Source organism: Callithrix jacchus, chromosome 4, assembly GCF_049354715.1.
Source record: "Callithrix jacchus isolate 240 chromosome 4, calJac240_pri, whole genome shotgun sequence".
Taxonomy (NCBI): Eukaryota; Metazoa; Chordata; class Mammalia; order Primates; family Cebidae; genus Callithrix; species Callithrix jacchus.
In genome coordinates, this window is record NC_133505.1 from 12,885,112 (window position 1) to 12,902,291 (window position 17,180).

At 40.2% G+C, this 17,180-nt stretch overlaps 1 protein-coding gene across 43 annotated transcripts in view; it reads left to right on the forward strand.

Moving 5' to 3' along the window:
- The window catches only part of KIF13A (kinesin family member 13A), a 222,455-nt gene that overhangs the window by 75,409 nt on the left and 129,866 nt on the right, over positions 1-17,180 (forward strand). For all 43 annotated transcript variants that reach the window (XR_013533669.1, XR_013533671.1, XR_013533670.1 and 40 more), the window contains exon 3: positions 14,900-14,912. Coding sequence is in view for 37 of the 43 variants with exons in the window: in XM_035294815.3 (XP_035150706.1) it covers positions 14,900-14,912 (13 nt within the window). In the remaining 6 variants the exon portion in view is untranslated. The remainder of the gene's footprint in view (positions 1-14,899; positions 14,913-17,180) is intronic.

A 17,180-nucleotide genomic window follows, 5' to 3' on the forward strand; every position in this document is an offset into this window, starting at 1 on the left:
TATCAAATTAAGAAATTAAATGCAAATTTAAAAATATTGGATCTATTTACTTGGGAGGCTGAGGCAGGAGAATTGCCTGAACCCAGAAGGTGGAGGTTGCCGTAAGCCGAGATCGCGCCACTGCACTCCAGCCTGGGTAACAAGAGCGAAACTCCATCTCAAAAAAAAAAAAAAAATTGGATCTATTTTAAAATAAGGATTATCATTAAATTTTAGACTATGATTCCCATATCCATTTTGTCATCTGCCTTGGCCTCAGTTTCACTGTCATGGAGCTGTATTGCACCTTACATGTAGGTGTGGCTGTACATGAGACCAGGTGTCAGGTGTGGTTGTCCTGAAGTGTCTGTAACCTACTGCTCTTGCTCCTTTTCTAAAGAAATTAATATCATAGTTAGTTATTATTAATGTGTCCAACTCATACATATTTATATAATTATTTCCAGAGTTTTTTACCCCACTCACTTTTTTTTGACACGGAGTCTCACTCTGTTACCCAGTCTGGAGTGCAGTGGTGCAATCTCGGCTCACTGCAACCTCCGCCTCCTGGGTTCAAGCCATTCTCCTGCCTCAACCCTCCAAGTAGCTGGGACTACAGACATGCACCACCACACCTGGCTAATTTTTGTATTTTTAGTAGAGATGGGGTTTCACCATGTTGGCCAGGCTGGTCTTGAACTCCTGACCATAAGTGACCTGCCTGCCCCAGACTTGGGTGCTGGGATTACAGACGTGAGACACCGTGCTGGTTCCCCAACTCTCTATTCTTTCCCTTCCTCTATCATACATATTTTCTTAAAAACTTATTTTTTTCTTAAGGGAAAGAACCCTGTTTTAGAAGTTCTGTCATTCTTCAGCTCCCAGTACCCTTTTCCTAGATGAAATTTAGTTTGAGCATTGTTGGCATTTTGCATGTATAATTCATGAGGAATATTTGTTGTAACAGCAGCAATGGCATCTAACATTTATTGAACAATAACTCTGCATGCTAATGGTGTGCAGCATTACCCATGTTACCGCACGCCATCCTTCAACAGTGCTGAAGGAGTGCTCTTCTATTCCCCTTTTAGAGACTGAGACTCAGAGGGATTTGAGTGAACGTGTCCAAGGTCAACATGGCTAGATCACGGCAGAGCTAGGACTGTTTGACCCCCAGTCCTGAACTCGTCACAACTGTGCTTCATTACATCTTGTAGAAATGTAAGCCAAATGTAGTTATGCCAGAAGGAAGTAGTCCAAATATACCAAAGTAGTCCAAAAAATCAAACCACAAATCTATCTACTTCAGTAAAAAATTAGTTGAGTTTTTTTTTTTTGAGTCTTTTTGAAAATGAAAGTAGATTAACTGGCATGATAATTTTTTTAAAAAAGCAGTTTTTTTATTTTAACAAAGGCATATTGGGATTAGCATTTTTAAAATTGCAAACGTATTTTAAGTTCATTTTCATTTTATTTCTTTAAGACAGACTTTCCCTCAGTTGCCTAGGCTGGAGTGCAGTGGCACGACCATGGCTCACTGCAGCCTCAATCTCCCGGGCTTAAGTGATCCTCCTACCTCAGCCTCCTGAATAGCTGGGACTACAGGTGTGCACCATTACACCTGGCTGATTTTTCAAAATAATTTTAGTAGAGACAGAGTTTTACTATGTTGCCCAGGCTGGTCTTGAACTCCTGGGCTCAAGTAGTCCTCCCATCCTGGCCTCCTAGAGTGCTGGTATTATAGGCATGAACCACCATGCCTGGCCACAATTAATTTGTAAAGCTGTCAACAATATAATAAGTATGAATTAAATTGAAGCCATTTTCTTCTTCATTCATTCCATCAGATCTGCTTCAAGGTCTGTGACTTCAATCTCATGTGAAAAGTCCCTTCATGCTGTTCAGCAGTGGTTCGATCCTTGTAGATGTGGTGGCATGCCGAGGTGGAGGGGGCATAGCAGTCAACAAGTCTAACAGGTTTTTCCTTCAAGTTGTCTTTGTGTTCTCTCTTTCCATCCTACTTTTTCTCTTGCCCTTGCAATGGTGTCTTAACTTACACACTGTGAGGGCTGCAGTTGGTGCCAGGCAGAGGCTCACCAGTGGGTGTCTCACTGCTGACTCTAGATGGTGTGGCCTCTTACATTCACCCTCCTAATGTCATTGTGAAATGACCATGTCATTGTGAAAACCATCCGTGGCAATTTCTTCTGAGAAAAAGGCTGAGTCATGATGGCAGTCAGTGCTGTCTGCATTTTGGTTCTTGTCTATTCTTCCAGCTGTGTGGCTCTCAATTACATTCTGCCTACCTGAACATATCCTGTGCTCTCCAGCTTTGTTCCAGCTGTCCTTCTGCCTAGAATTTGCTCCTAACACATCTGTATCTACATTTTTGTGGTGGTGTTTATATCCCTCTTCAGTGGTGCTCAGTTTTCTACTACCCTAGGAGGAAGTAGTCGTTTGCAGCCTTCTAACTCCACGTTGTCATGCCAGTCCTTTTTTTTTTTTTTTCCATAAATGCTTTTCCTTCTTGGAGGTTCACTCTGTGTAGGTTTCTCCTTCATATTCATAAAGGACACAGAAGAGCTAATTCATGCTATTAACCACATGGATAACCCTTGTAAGCATGGATGATCCACATCATCGAACATCCACATGGATTGCTATCCAATCAATACCCTAGCCTAAGCCAAACGAGTTCTCACCAAATCTTAGGTGTGAGAGAGGCAATATACAATAGCAGTTAAAGAGTATGGTATGCTCCAGCCAGAGACTGCCTGGGTTTGAATCCTGGTGCTGGTGCCAGTTAACTATGATCTTGTGAAAGTCACGCAATCTCTTGTTCCTTATACCTTGTTCCTCAGTATTTTTCATTTGAAAAATGGTAATGGAGTTTTTATGTACTCTCTGAAATCATTAATATGTTACTAAATATGTTAAATGAGTTAAAGCAGACAGTCATAACAGAAACCTATCTGGCACATAATTAGAATTCAGTAAGTGCTAGCTATTAATTAAAGTAACGATCATCTATTCTGTTTCACAGACATACTATATGACCAGGTTAGAGTTTACTGTCCTGAAATGTGCTACCTCTGAAATGTTAGGTTTCACTTGTCGAGTGTAGCTTCTTATCTCACCCAGCACCTCTCCTTCTTTACTCTCGAATTGTATTCAGACCATGAGTTTCTTACCTCTGCTATTTTTCTCCCAGTCTGTCATCTTCCTGACTTTACTTCCTTCTCTACCCAGTGCTTGCCCTACCAGGTCTTCTCATGGAACTGTAGCTGCCCCTCACCACCTGTAAGGATTGTGTTCTTGAAAAGCACCACAGCACCTGGGACTAGTAGCTAATGCCTGTAATCTCAGCGTCAGTTTGAGAGGCTGAGGCAGGAGGATTGCTTAAGCCCAGAAGTTTAAGACCAGCCTGGACAACATGCCAAGATTCTGTCTTAACAGAAAAATACAAAAATTAGCCAGATGTGGTAGTGCAGACCTATAGTCCCAGCTCCTTGGTAGGCTGAGATGGGAGGATCTCTTGAGCCCAGGAGGTTGAGGCTACAATGAGCTGTCATCACATCATTGTACTCCAGCCTAGGAGGCAGAGCAAGACCTCCTCAAAAAAAAAAAAAAAAAAGAAAGAAAGAAAAGAAAAGGACCACAGGTAGTGTGATCAGAGTCTTAGAGGAAATAATTGTTAGGAGAAAAACAATTAGAAAATGACATTAAGCATATATCTTAAATTTAGTAGATTTTGGATTACCTATCCAGTATTCTTCTGATACAAACTTGGTGGCACGTCTCACAAACGAATCAGCTTCTTCACATGTTCAGAAAGTTTGGCTATAGCGATTATAGGTTTGATCATCTGATGACTCTCTTTTTCAAAATGTTCAACCCAGCCTTTTGTCTTGGAACTTCAAGTTTTTGGCATTTGCATTCTTTTTGTGATAGGTTTCAAAGGCTCTTCCAGATGCATATGTAACCCCTTCTGCTTTTTATAATTAACAGAAGCACTTGCTATATTTTTTCAATGTAGGTAATGTTAGATTATGGATATACAAGTATATAAACTTATCTCTGAACTACACGTAGTAAATCCTGGTTGAAAATGGTACCCACTGTCCCACGAAACCTCATCCCTCTACCATCATCCCAGGTCTCACCTTCTCTGCTAACTGTAGTCTAACTGCTGAGCTTGACAACGGAACAATCCCACGAGCCTGTGGCCCTCAAATGAGCTGTGTTCTCTGGTGCTTTTTGCACAGATGATTCCCCCTTTTGGGATAACATTTCTTTGGCTTGTCAGCTTGGTGAATTCCTATTAAATCCTCCTAAATTCTGCTCCAGGCGTTTCTCCTCCCAGAAAATTCTCCCTTTGCCCACTGAATCCCCACTCTTTTGGAGAGCTGCTGTGCACTTCATATTTTATTGTGAAATGTGTGTAAAAAATCCATTTCTTGTTTAAAGGACAAAAAGACTAATTTATTTTTGTATCCCAACAAAGTGGCAAATGGTGCATGTGAAATGTTTGTTGACCGAACATAGCTCTTCATTCCTGTGTCTGTTGTGACACTTATCACCATCCACTTAATATTAGTTATTCATGTGTATATCTATCTCTCTTGCATACTTTTAAGCTTCCAGATGTCAGAGACGATGCCTAATTCCTCTAAATATTCCCTCAAAGCACTCGTAATATACGTTGTTGGAGTTAGTACTCAATAAATACTTGCTGATTAGGAGAATACTTACAACAGGGGTGTCTAATGTTTTGACTTCCCTGGGCCACATTGGAAGAAGAATAATTGTCTTGAGCCACACACAAAATACAGTAATACTAATGTTAGCTAATAAGCTGAAAATAAATTGCAAAAGAATCTCATAATGTTTTAAGAATTTGTGTTGGACTCCATGGAAAGCCGTCCTGGGCCCCATGCAGCCTGTGGGCCACGGGTTTGGCAAGTTTGCCTTAGAAGATTTCAATGACCTGTTTAGTTCTCCACATTGGAATTGACAGTCAGAGGCTTTATAATAAGGAATATATCCATAGACTAATTTCCAGGAGGCAAATTCCATTTAACTCTATATCGTTCAGATCTAGGTTGCAGCCATTTTCAACAATTAACCATTAAAATAGTTTAATACATGAAAGAGAAATTTCTGGTTTGGAAGATGCTTCTCTGATCACACACGTCTCTCAAAGCACTGACTGGCATAGGGCATTGTATATCGGAACCTTTGGCCACCACGTTTCTTTTTTTTAATTGCATTTTAGGTTTTGGGGTACATGTGAAGAACATGCAAGATAGTTGCATAGGTACACATGTGGCAGTGTGATTTGCTGCCTTCCTCCACTTCACCTACATCTGGCATTTCTCCCCCTGCTATCTCTCCCCAACTCCGCACCCCCCGCTGTCCCTCCCCTATTCCCCGCAACAGACCCCAGCGTGTAGTGCTCCCCTCCCTATGTCCATGTGTTCTCATTGTTCAACACCCGCTTATGAGTGAGAACATGCGGTATTTCATTTTCTGTTCTTGTGTCAGTTTGCTGAGAATGATGGTCTCCAGGTTCATCCATGTCCCTACAAAGGACACGAACTCATCGTTTTTGATTGCTGCATAATATTCCGTGGTGTATATGTGCCACATATTCCCTGTCCAGTCTATCATTGATGGGCATTTGGGTTGGTTCCAGGTCTTTGCTATTGTAAACAGTGCTGCAATGAACATTCGTGTGCATGTGTCCTTACAGTAGAACAATTTATAGTTCTTTGGATATATACCTAGTAATGGGATTGCTGGGTCAAATGGAATTTCTATTTCTAGGTCCTTAAGGAATCGCCACACTGTCTTCCACAATGGTTGAACTAATTTACACTCCCACCAGCAGTGTAAAAGTGTTCCTATTTCTCCACATCCTCTCCAGCATCTGTTGTCTCCAGATTTTTTAACCATCGCCATTCTAACTGGCATGAGATGGTATCTCAATGTAGTTTTGATTTGCATTTCTCTAATGACCAGTGGTGATGAGCATTTGTTTATATGTTTGTTGGTCTATGTAAGTATGTATGTATGTATGTATGTCTTCTTTTGTAAAGTGTCTGTTCTTATCCTTTGTCTGCTTTTGAATGGGCTTGTTTGTTTTTTTCTTGTAAATCTGTTTTAGTTATTTGTAGATTCTGGATATCAGCCCTTTATCAGATGGGTAAACTGCAAAAATTTTTTCCCATTCTGTTGGTTGTTGATTCACTCTAATGACTGTTTCTTTTGCTGTGCAGAAGCTGTGGAGTTTGATTAGGTCCCATTTGTCTATTTTGGCTTTTGTTGCCAATGCTTTTGGTGTTTTGGTCATGAAGTCCTTGCCTACTCCTATGTCCTGAATGGTTTTGCCTAGATTTTCTTCTAGGGTTTTTATGGTGTTAGGTGTTATGTTTAAATCTTTAATCCATCTGGAGTTAATTTTAGTGTGAGGTGTCAGGAAGGGGTCCAGTTTCTGCTTTCTGCACATGGCTAGCCAGTTTTTCCAACACCATTTATTAAACAGGGAATCCTTTCCCCATTGCTTGTCTTTGTCGGGTTTATCAAAGATCGTATGGTTGTAGATATGTTGTGTTGCCTCCAAGGCCTCTGTTCTGTTCCATTGGTCTATGTCTCTGTTTTGGTACCAGTACCATGCTGTTTTGATTACTGTAGCCTTCTAGTATAGTTTGAAGTCTGGTAGTGTGATGCCTCCCCTGTGTTCTTTTTGCTTAGAATTGACTTGGCTATGTGGGCTCTCTTTTGGTTCCATATGAAGTTTAAGGTGGTTTTTTCCAGTTCTGTGAAGAAGGTCATTGGTAGCTTGATGGGGATAGCATTGAATCTGTAAAATACTAAGGGCAGTATGACCATTTTCACGGTATTGATTCTTTCTAACCATGAACATGGAATGTTTCTTCATCTGTTTGTGTCCTCTCTTATTTTGTTGAGCAGTGGTTTGTAGTTCTCCTTGAAGAGGTCCTTTACGTTCCTTGTTAGTTGCATTCCTAGGTATTTTATTCTCTCTGTAGCAATTGTGAATGGCAGTTCGTTCTTGATTTGGCTCTCTTTAAGTCTGTTATTTGTGTATAGGAATGCTTGTGATTTTTGCACATTGATTTTGTATCCTGAGACTTTGCTGAAGTTGCTTATCAGTTTCAGGAGATTTTGGGCTGAGACGATGGGGTCTGCAAATAGAGACAGTTTGGCTTCCTCCTTTCCTAATTGAATACCCTTTATTTCTTTTTCTTGCCTGAGTGCTCTGGCTAGAACTTCCAGTACTATATTGAATAGGAGTGGTGAGAGAGGGCATCCTTGTCTAGTGCCAGATTTCAAAGGGAAAGCTTCCAGTTTTTGCCCATTCAGTATGATATTGGCTGTTGGTTTGTCATAGATAGCTTTTATTATTTTGAGATACGTTCCATCAATACCTAGTTAATTGAGGGTTTTTAGCCACCACATTTCTAAGTAGTTAATTATAGTCAATATGCTATAAACAGTGGTCAGAGGACTCCTTGACCCAGACATCTTTCAGAGTGAAGTGTGGGGAAAGAAATTCGGCTGTTTAGGATTTTTATTGTTTTGTTGCAATAGGAACTTCTCCTTGTTGAACTTTCCAGGTCTTTACTACCTACTGAATTAAGTACAGACTTCTCCTTTCAAGACCTTTTCCAGTGTAGGTCCAATTTATCTTTACTGTTTTCTTTTTTTAAGTCGAAGTCTCACTCTGTTGCCCAGGCTGGAGTGCAGTGGCACAATCTCAGCCCACGGTGAAGATGGGGCTTCACCATGTTGGCCAGGCTGGTCTTGAACACCTCAAGTCATCCACCTACCTTGGCCTTCCAAAGTGCTGGGATTACAGGCATGAGCCATTGCACCTGGCCTCTTTTTCTTTATTTTTATTAATCTTTTTTTGAGACAGAGTCTCACTCTGTCACCCAGGTTGGACTGTGGTAGCATGATCATGGCTCACTATAACCTCCGCCTTCCGGGCCCATGAGATCCTTCTGCCTCAGGTTCCCATGTAGCTGAGATTACAAGTGTGTGCCACCACGCCCAACTAGTTTTTTAATTTTTTGTTAAGATGGAGTCTTACTGTGTTGCCTAGGTGGTCTTGAACTCTTGGATTCAAGTGATCCTCCCACCTTGCCCTCCCAAATTACTGGGATTATAGGAGTGAGGCATGCCGCCTGGCCTACTGTGCTGTTTTCTAGTGTGTCCCCTGCCCATGTATACTCTCTAATCTCATCAAACTGAACCCTTGCCAAAACACCTAGTATATTTTCACTCAAGTACTTTTACGCAAAGGTGACTTTAACACAGTCACATCTGTTAGAAATGGCCCACCCACATCCCCTGCTGTCAGCATCCTCCCTGTCTTTGAAGGCCCTTTTTAGATCCTCTCTCTTCTTGAGCACCACATCCCCATGCCTGCATTCAGGTTTGATCTTTCTGTTCTGTGAGTTCTTGTGCCATTTTGTTTGTACCTCTTAAAGCACTTACATAGGTATAGATTTCAAAAGTCATTTAAAACTTACTTTTCTCCGACAATTATGTATATTTTTAGTAGCAACCTTTTTTGCTCATCTCAAATTTTAGCCATCCTATGTCAGTACCCGAGATCATTGAGCTGCTAGATTTGTTGCAATTCGGAAATCCCATTGCATCCTTTCAAATGCCTTTTTGTTCGTTTTTCAAAATCGTTGATACGTTTTCCCCAAAATATGCTCTTCCAAAAAAATTCTGTGATCAAATAAGTTCGGGGAATGCTGCTGTTGAAGTGTTGCATTGAATATGCAACGTGAGTAACAACGTATATTAGCATGTCTAAGTCTGTGAAAAGTACTGCCATAAAGAAACCCATATTTACCCCCCCAAAAAGAAACCCATATTTACCCCCCCAAAAAGAAACCCATATTTACTCCCCAAAAAGAAACCCATATTTACCCCCCAAAAAGAAACCCATATTTACCCCCCCAAAAAGAAACCCATATTTACCGCCCCCCCAAATAAACCCATATTTACTGCCCCCCAAAAAGAAACCCATATTTACCCCCCCAAAAAGAAACCCATATTTACTGCCCCCCCAAAAAGAAACCCATATTTACCCCCCCAAAGAAACCCATATTTACCGCCCCCCAAAAAGAAACCCATATTTACTGCCCCCCAAAAAGAAACCCATATTTACCCCCCCAAAGAAACCCATATTTACCCCCCCAAAGAAACCCATATTTACCCCCCCAAAAAGAAACCCATATTTACCCCCCCAAAGAAACCCATATTTACCCCCCCAAAAAGAAACCCATATTTACTGCCCCCAAAAAGAAACCCATATTTACCCCCCCAAAGAAACCCATATTTACTGCCCCCCCAAAAAGAAACCCATATTTACCCCCCCAAAAAGAAACCCATATTTACTCCCCAAAAAGAAACCCATATTTACCCCCCAAAAAGAAACCCATATTTACCCCCCCAAAAAGAAACCCATATTTACCGCCCCCCCAAATAAACCCATATTTACTGCCCCCCAAAAAGAAACCCATATTTACCCCCCCAAAAAGAAACCCATATTTACTGCCCCCCCAAAAAGAAACCCATATTTACCCCCCCAAAGAAACCCATATTTACCGCCCCCCAAAAAGAAACCCATATTTACTGCCCCCCAAAAAGAAACCCATATTTACCCCCCCAAAGAAACCCATATTTACCCCCCCAAAGAAACCCATATTTACCCCCCCAAAAAGAAACCCATATTTACCCCCCCAAAGAAACCCATATTTACCCCCCCAAAAAGAAACCCATATTTACTGCCCCCAAAAAGAAACCCATATTTACCCCCCCAAAGAAACCCATATTTACCCCCCCAAAGAAACCCATATTTACCCCCCCAAAAATAAACCCATATTTACTGCCCCCAAAAAGAAACCCATATTTACCCCCCAAAAAGAAACCCATATTTACCGCCCCCCAAAAAGAAACCCATATTTACCCCCCCAAAGAAACCCATATTTACCGCCCCCCATAAAGAAACCCATATTTACCCCCCAAAGAAACCCATATTTACCGCCCCCAAAAAGAAACCCATATTTACCCCCCCAAAGAAACCCATATTTACTGCCCCCCCAAAAGAAACCCATAGTTACCGCCCCCCCAAAGAAACCCATATTTACCGCCCCCCAAAAAGAAACCCATATTTACCACCCCCAAAAAGAAACCCATATTTACTGCCCCCCCAAAAAAAGAAACCCATATTTACCCCCCCAAGAAACCCATATTTACTGCCCCCCCAAAAAGAAACCCATATTTACCGCCCCCCAAAAAGAAACCCATATTTACTGCCCCCCCCACAAAGAAACCCATATTTAACTGTATTCTGCAGCATTTCTTGATTTAGTTGACATCAGAATCTTTTTAAGGGCTTGACCTTTGTTAACATCCCATTCAACTTCTGTGCTTGTGAAATGCTAGTCTAGAGAAATAATTATTTTTAAGTAAGTCATCAGAAATATTCTGCATTTTCTAACAGTCTCTGAAGTCTTCACTGCTGTTAAATGCAGGTAGTCTGGCTTCAAAATTGCAGGATTGTGGTAGTAATTTCAGTAAACCCTCACAACTGGATTATGTTTAACTCACTAACATAAAAAAAATTATTTCTGAGTTCTTACACTGTACTCAGCCCTACATGAATAGATGGGCTTGCGGATGGGGATTTTATACCATGTGACCTGGCCTCTGTTTTCAAGTGGTTTAAATCTTAAAGATATATGAGACTCAAATGCAGACAAAGTTACTGAAGGCAACAGAACTTTTCGTGTGCCAGTAAGTGCTAAGCTATTTTGTCGACCCTACGAATCTTGGGTTATTAGAAGTAGTAAATGCAAGGTAGTCTCAAAGGCTGCTGAGGAATTGAGAGAGTTAAGCCTTGAACTGTGTCTTCAAGAGTGGGCAGGTATGATCAGGCAGAGGGGAAAGACAAAGTGGGATAAAGGCACATAAGCTGCATGAGTTGTGTTGTATAAACTCATGCTGTGGGTGACCTGGAAGAGATCAACCTGCTTGTGCTAGGAGGGAAGGGGAGCTGCAGTGTTTTGCAAAAATAGGACTGCTGTCAATGTAGAAAATAAGAACTGCCCCTCCTTACTTTCTCTCCAAATCCTGGGACCTAGAATGTCTTCTAAAATGTCAAATTGTATTTAGTTTATTTCTTTGGAATATACAAAAGAACTAATACTTGAATATTTAGAGAAGTCCACATGATTAAAAACAAGGCTGTTTTGGAGAATGAAGGGGAGGATGAACACTTGAGAGTGGTTAGAAATAAATGCACCTTCAGGCAAGTGTCAGTGAAGTGCTGTTTTCTAAGGAGTCAGCAACCACACCTCTGTGTTGGGGTCAGTTAGGTCTGTTTAAAGGGATGTTCATTTTTAGCTCCCTAGATATTTACTGAGCAAAATCATTGCCTCTTTCCGTAATGAAACCACACAGGTATGTCATCTTTACTTGACTAGTCGAGTCATGGCCTTGATTGATAACAACCAACAAAAAGCTATAATTTTTTTTTTTTTTTGAGGTGGAGTCTTGCTCTGTCACCCAGGCTGGAGTGCATTGGCATGATCTTGGCTCATTGCAATCTGCCTCCTAGGTTCAAGCGATTCTCATGCCTCAGCCTCCCTAGTAGCTGGGATTACAGGCACATGCCATCGTGCCCAGCCCAAATTTTTAAAATATGTGTTTAGTATGATTTATGTTGAATCTGATAGATGTTTATATTATTCATTCTCATTACGTTTTTTTCATATTGTTAATAAATGAACTCGGCACATTAAAATTTTAAAGAATTTATTTGTGCAAATAGTGATTCATGAATTGGGCAGCTCCAAACTGGAAGGAGTTTAGGGCTCCACTGAAGAAGCATGAAGTGAAAGCTTTTGTAGGGTAAACTCAGAAGGAAAGCAAATAAATTATTTGATGGGTTAAAGTTTGAGCAGTTGTGTTATTTATACTGTCTCAGGGGAAAATTCTTGATTATATAACTAATGCTCAGTTGGCTGCTGGTGATTGGCCAAGTTTAAGTTTTGTTTTGTTTGTGTAGAAATCCAGGACCTTGAAGCCATCTCAGCCTGTTAAATTTAATAGTTTATATATATGAAAAGGATGAAGATAAAGATAAGATTTTATATGTATATGAAATCTTTTATTTTTACAATGTAATATCAGATGAGTTCCCCTCCCTACTCTCACCAAAGGATAGCAAGGGTAGCATACTGTATTTGATTATAGTGTCAGTATTACTGATTCTGGAAACATTGTTCTTCACAACTACCAAAGAATGACATATAGTCCCTGGAGTTTGGGGCAGTAACCTTGAGTCTGAATTAGGATGAGTGAGCAGCCCATCACCTCATTCACACCTCAAGAAAGGTTTTTCCAAAAATACAGTTGTAATGCACTACAGGATTTACTTTTCCTTCTGCAGCAAGGATCCTTGTTCTAAACCGAATGATGAGTAAGTTTGGGTAGCAACAGATGAGCTTTGTGGCTTCCCTTTTTTCTTTTTTTTGCCCAGTCTCCATTTATTCTTAACAAGCAATCTTGACTCAGAAACACAAAAGAAGGTAGCAGAATTATGTTGGTATTCTCATGTAGTGGGCTATCTTCTAAGTGAGAAAGACTTTTAAAGTGCTTAAAATGCTGAAATAGGATTGGTTTTCTAAGAAGAATGAAGAAAACTTTCTTGGAATGTCAGTGAAGAAAGGGTAATATTGTTATTGACCACTAAGAAGGTGAATGTACTGCAGGCTGGCAGCCAGCCCTGGTTCATTGCCGCTGGTGGTGATTATTGTGCTGTGGCTGTGATGTAAAGGGTGCATCTGAGAACTTCAGAGAGCTTACTGGGGTTCCCCTAGTCTGTCCCAGCCCCGTTGGGTTACTGGGTTCATCATAGCATACATGAGAAACCTATATTTAATTGCTGTTGGTTCGTGCTGTTTCATATAATGGCCTCATTGTAACCCAAGTGACTTTTCTTTCCTTTGTTAAATAAAACAGTGATTTACATGGCTTTTAAAGAATAAAGCAAGCAAAATGAGAAGGCTTAGTCAAAAATGTGGTTCATAAGTTTTATTATTGTTCTACCTACTTAAAACTGAGGCCTTCCTGAATAGTGTTGCACTTAAGGAAATTTTCATGGCAGAAATCTCATTTTTTGTACAGAATGGAAATCCATGACTTGCTTAGAATTAAAAACACTTGTCCATTTTTATTTATAGCCTCTGTAAGTGTTTTTCTTATTTTAAAGGGTAGATACACAAATACGTTGCGACTTGCTTGTTAACGGCCAGAGATACCAGTTATTCTAGTTCCCCTCTAAAACCTGAAGATAAAAATCACATTCCCATTGTGCATGTCTGAGGGAACAACTTAAAGGCACATTTCCTTTCAGCTCATTTGTGGAATTTCGAGAAAATGATGTTTCAACTTCATCATTATAGGAACGATATGATTTTTCTTCCCTGCATTCAAAAGTGTAGAATCATGCATGCGATTAGACATTCTTTTCCCTGCTACTGAGCTCTCGGTTGTGTTCTAGTCTCTCTGTAAGGAGTGTCACACCCAGTGATGGAGAAAAGGCATCCTGCTGTTTTTGCCTGTACCTTTCCATGCCCTCTGCACTGGAAAATCTATTTTCTTACCCCCATGATTCTGTTTCCTCTGAAGAAGGATTAAAGCCAAGGGGTAAATGCCCCCACTTCTTTTTTACGGTAATTTTACAGTTTTTGAATTGAGGATATCAGAGGTTAATTAAGAATAACTATCAGTAAGGCCAAGAATTGTCATAGGATTGCATACCTTAGAAATCATAATCGAGCTTCTTAATTTTGCACATGAGGAAAGTATTCATAAAGCAAGTCAACCTAATTTTATTGCTTTGAAAGCTGTTTCCTAGCCAAACGCAGTGGTTCACACCTATAATCCCAGCACTTTGGGAAGCTGAGGGGGGGGGGGCGGGGATTGCCTGAGGTCAAGAGTTTGAGACCATCCTGGGTCAGCATGGTGAGAAACTCTTAATATTGTGTCTCTTAAGAAAGTAAAAATTACCCAGGTGTGGTGGCACACACCCGTAGTCCAAATTATTCAGGAGGCTGAGGTAGGAGGATCAGTTGAGCCCAGGAGTTCAAGGTTGCAGTGAGCCATGATCACACCACTGTACTCCATCCTGGACAACAGAGTGAGACCCCATCTCTGGAGAAAAAAAAGGAAAGAAAACTAGTTCCTTTTCAGAGTTTTTTTCCAGGTGCAATTTCAGTCATTTCTGAAGTACTGACGTGTAAAAACAAACCTTTTAACAAGTGCATGTGTGGTTGATGGTGGGGAGAAAATGGAAACTTGCTTTTAAATGTCTCTTCAGTGTTAAAATACATGAGTTATTTAAAACCATGGTTTTTAAATGAGAATAACTCCCACATATATTAGAATATATATATTTATCAAAGGAAAATATACATATATTTTAACAAGAATTTAAGTATAAAAATTGATGTAAAAATATTTGATCACATGCAGTAAGGATTGTGGCATCTTTCTTTATCGTGATGCTCTTCCATTGGCATTTTAAAAAAATCGTTAAAAATAACTGAATGACTGAATCCATTCCATCCAACCAAGAGAGAAATTCATTATGCCCATGCCATGTTTTTGAACACATATTAAGAGCTGATCCCTTCAGTCAGTAATGTGTTTGAATTTGGCTTCTGACCTTCATGAAGAAGAATATCTTCCAGATCATGTTATCAACGTGCTGAATTTACCTTGTGTTTTTTCTCTTTCATTGTTTCCCTCTGATGTGGCTGCTGTGTTGACACCCCTCTGTATCCCTGCTGCTGAATTTTTTTCCATCATTAAGGAAACCTCCCAAGGTAAGCAGTAATATGAAATTTGGCAAGTATACTGGCTTAGTGTGCAAAAATCCAGGATTTAACTCACCACCGTAACCCATGTAGAACGTCTGTCTCATTGAGGACTAAAACAGCATCCTAATTTAAAACTCATATCACGATCAAACAATTAATATCAGTATTAACATGAAATTAGAGTGTCACTCTATGTTGACAAAGCACTTTCACATATTATTTCATTCCGGAATAAATGCCGTAATCTTCAAAGCAAACCTGTCAGGTTATTGTTTCTATTTTTTCGATGATAAAATGAGACTCAGAGAAAGGAAACAGCGTGTGCCAACTCTCAGATTGAGTGAATGGAAGAGCTGGAACTACACAGTATCAACACTCTGGAAAGTAGAGGAGCAAACATGGTAATATCATAGGATAGCAGTTGGTAACTGTGATTACTGATTAGACAAACGGTCTTTTTCTGTGCCCCTCTAAGAATAGTTTTTATGACTGGAAAAGTTCTTCACACTTTTAAATAGATATTCAACATTCTACCAACTTTATATGCCTCATTGGAGTTCCTAGCCCATCACAAGGGCCACTAGTTTATATGCCTCATTGGAGTCCCTAGCCCATCACAAGGGCCACTAGTTTATATGCCTCATTGGAGTCCCTAGCCCATCACAAGGGCCACTAGTTTATATGCCTCATTGGAGTCCCTAGCCCATCACAAGGGCCACTAGTTTATATGCCTCATTGGAGTCCCTAGCCCATCACAAGGGCCACTAGTTTATATGCCTCATTGGAGTCCCTAGCCCATCACAAGGGCCACTAGTTAGTTTTTATCCCACCTGCTCTGGCCAAACTTTGATGGCATCTTTACCAGTGAGAAGCCCGGAAGTTAAAGAATAGCTAGAAGAGGGAAGTGGGGGAATATGAGAAGTAAGGAATCTGAATGACCAGCCCCTGAATAACTAAAGATTGGTTTTGTTACTGGTGAGCATTTCGTTGAGTATCAGAGGGACACTTAGCACCCAAAGGAATGAGAAATCTGACCAGCTTCTGGCCAGTGATACTGATGGTTGTGGTTCTTGAGAAAGGATTAGAACAGGCTTTCCCTACACAAACTGTATGGTCGGAATCTAAGACAAGTTTGGGTGACGATATGGAATCCAGAAAAGACAAAGCTTACTTTCCCCCGGGGTTATGAAGAACAGTCCATCTTAGCTTGTGGATTATGGAAACCCACTAAAATGCTGCTTCATGCTTTATGCTGATTGAAGACACTGTTTTTGGCACTAAGAGTTCAACTTTAGCAAGGAAGGCATGTGTTGAACAAGTATATTAATAAAGAGGAAATACATAATATTAGAAAAGTATTGGCAGTGGCATTCTGGCCAAATCTAGGGAATCAGGAGATTCTCCGTGAGCAGTTGTCAATGTAGGTATAATCCCTAAAATTGGTCTCTGCTGGAACATATGAGTCCTCTTTATCTAGCTTTTACTTCCCTTTTCCTGTTGGTTCTCCAGAGTTTCAGAACAGTCAGTCTCGTAGGATATTTAAGTATTTCCCCACAGAAAAATACCAGTGAAATAGTGTGCAGCTCCACATATGCCTACTTAGTGGAGGAAAAGCACTGAAATGAAAAAGAGACACAAAAACATTTTTTAAAATCACGATTGCTTTGTACACAGGAATATGCTTGTCACTTTGTAGTGATTATACATAGCCTAGTGGTTACATATTTGCTGGATATCCTGTTGATTGTTCCTAAGATGTGTCATGAAATTTTCAAAATAAAATTAAAGCTGAATCATGATGTTAAAAGAAACAGTGCATGTATGCATGCCATAAGGCACATCTGGAAAGCATAAAAATCATCTTGAAATCAAATAAATGACACAATAGAATCAAATAAAGACAGACACTAAGTAGACACAGGCCCTTCCTCATAGAAACTGTAAATGTTGAAAGAAGATGGGAAAGGGAAAGGCGCTTTTAATGATGATTATATAAGAATAAAATTTTGTTTAAAACGATGAGATTTGGGCATCAGTAATCAGCAAAAGCATCAGAGAAGTCTGGTTGATTCGATTTAACAAATAATTATTCTGGGCAGTGGATAGCTGCTGCATGAGTCATACCCAGTCCTAGCATTCTAATGGGGTTAGGGGAGGGGAATAGAGTTGACCCCTGAACAACACAGGTTTGAACTGCCCAGGTCCACTTATGCACAGATTTTTTTTTTCAACCAAATGCAGATTAAAAATAGAGTATTCTCGAGACGTGAAAGC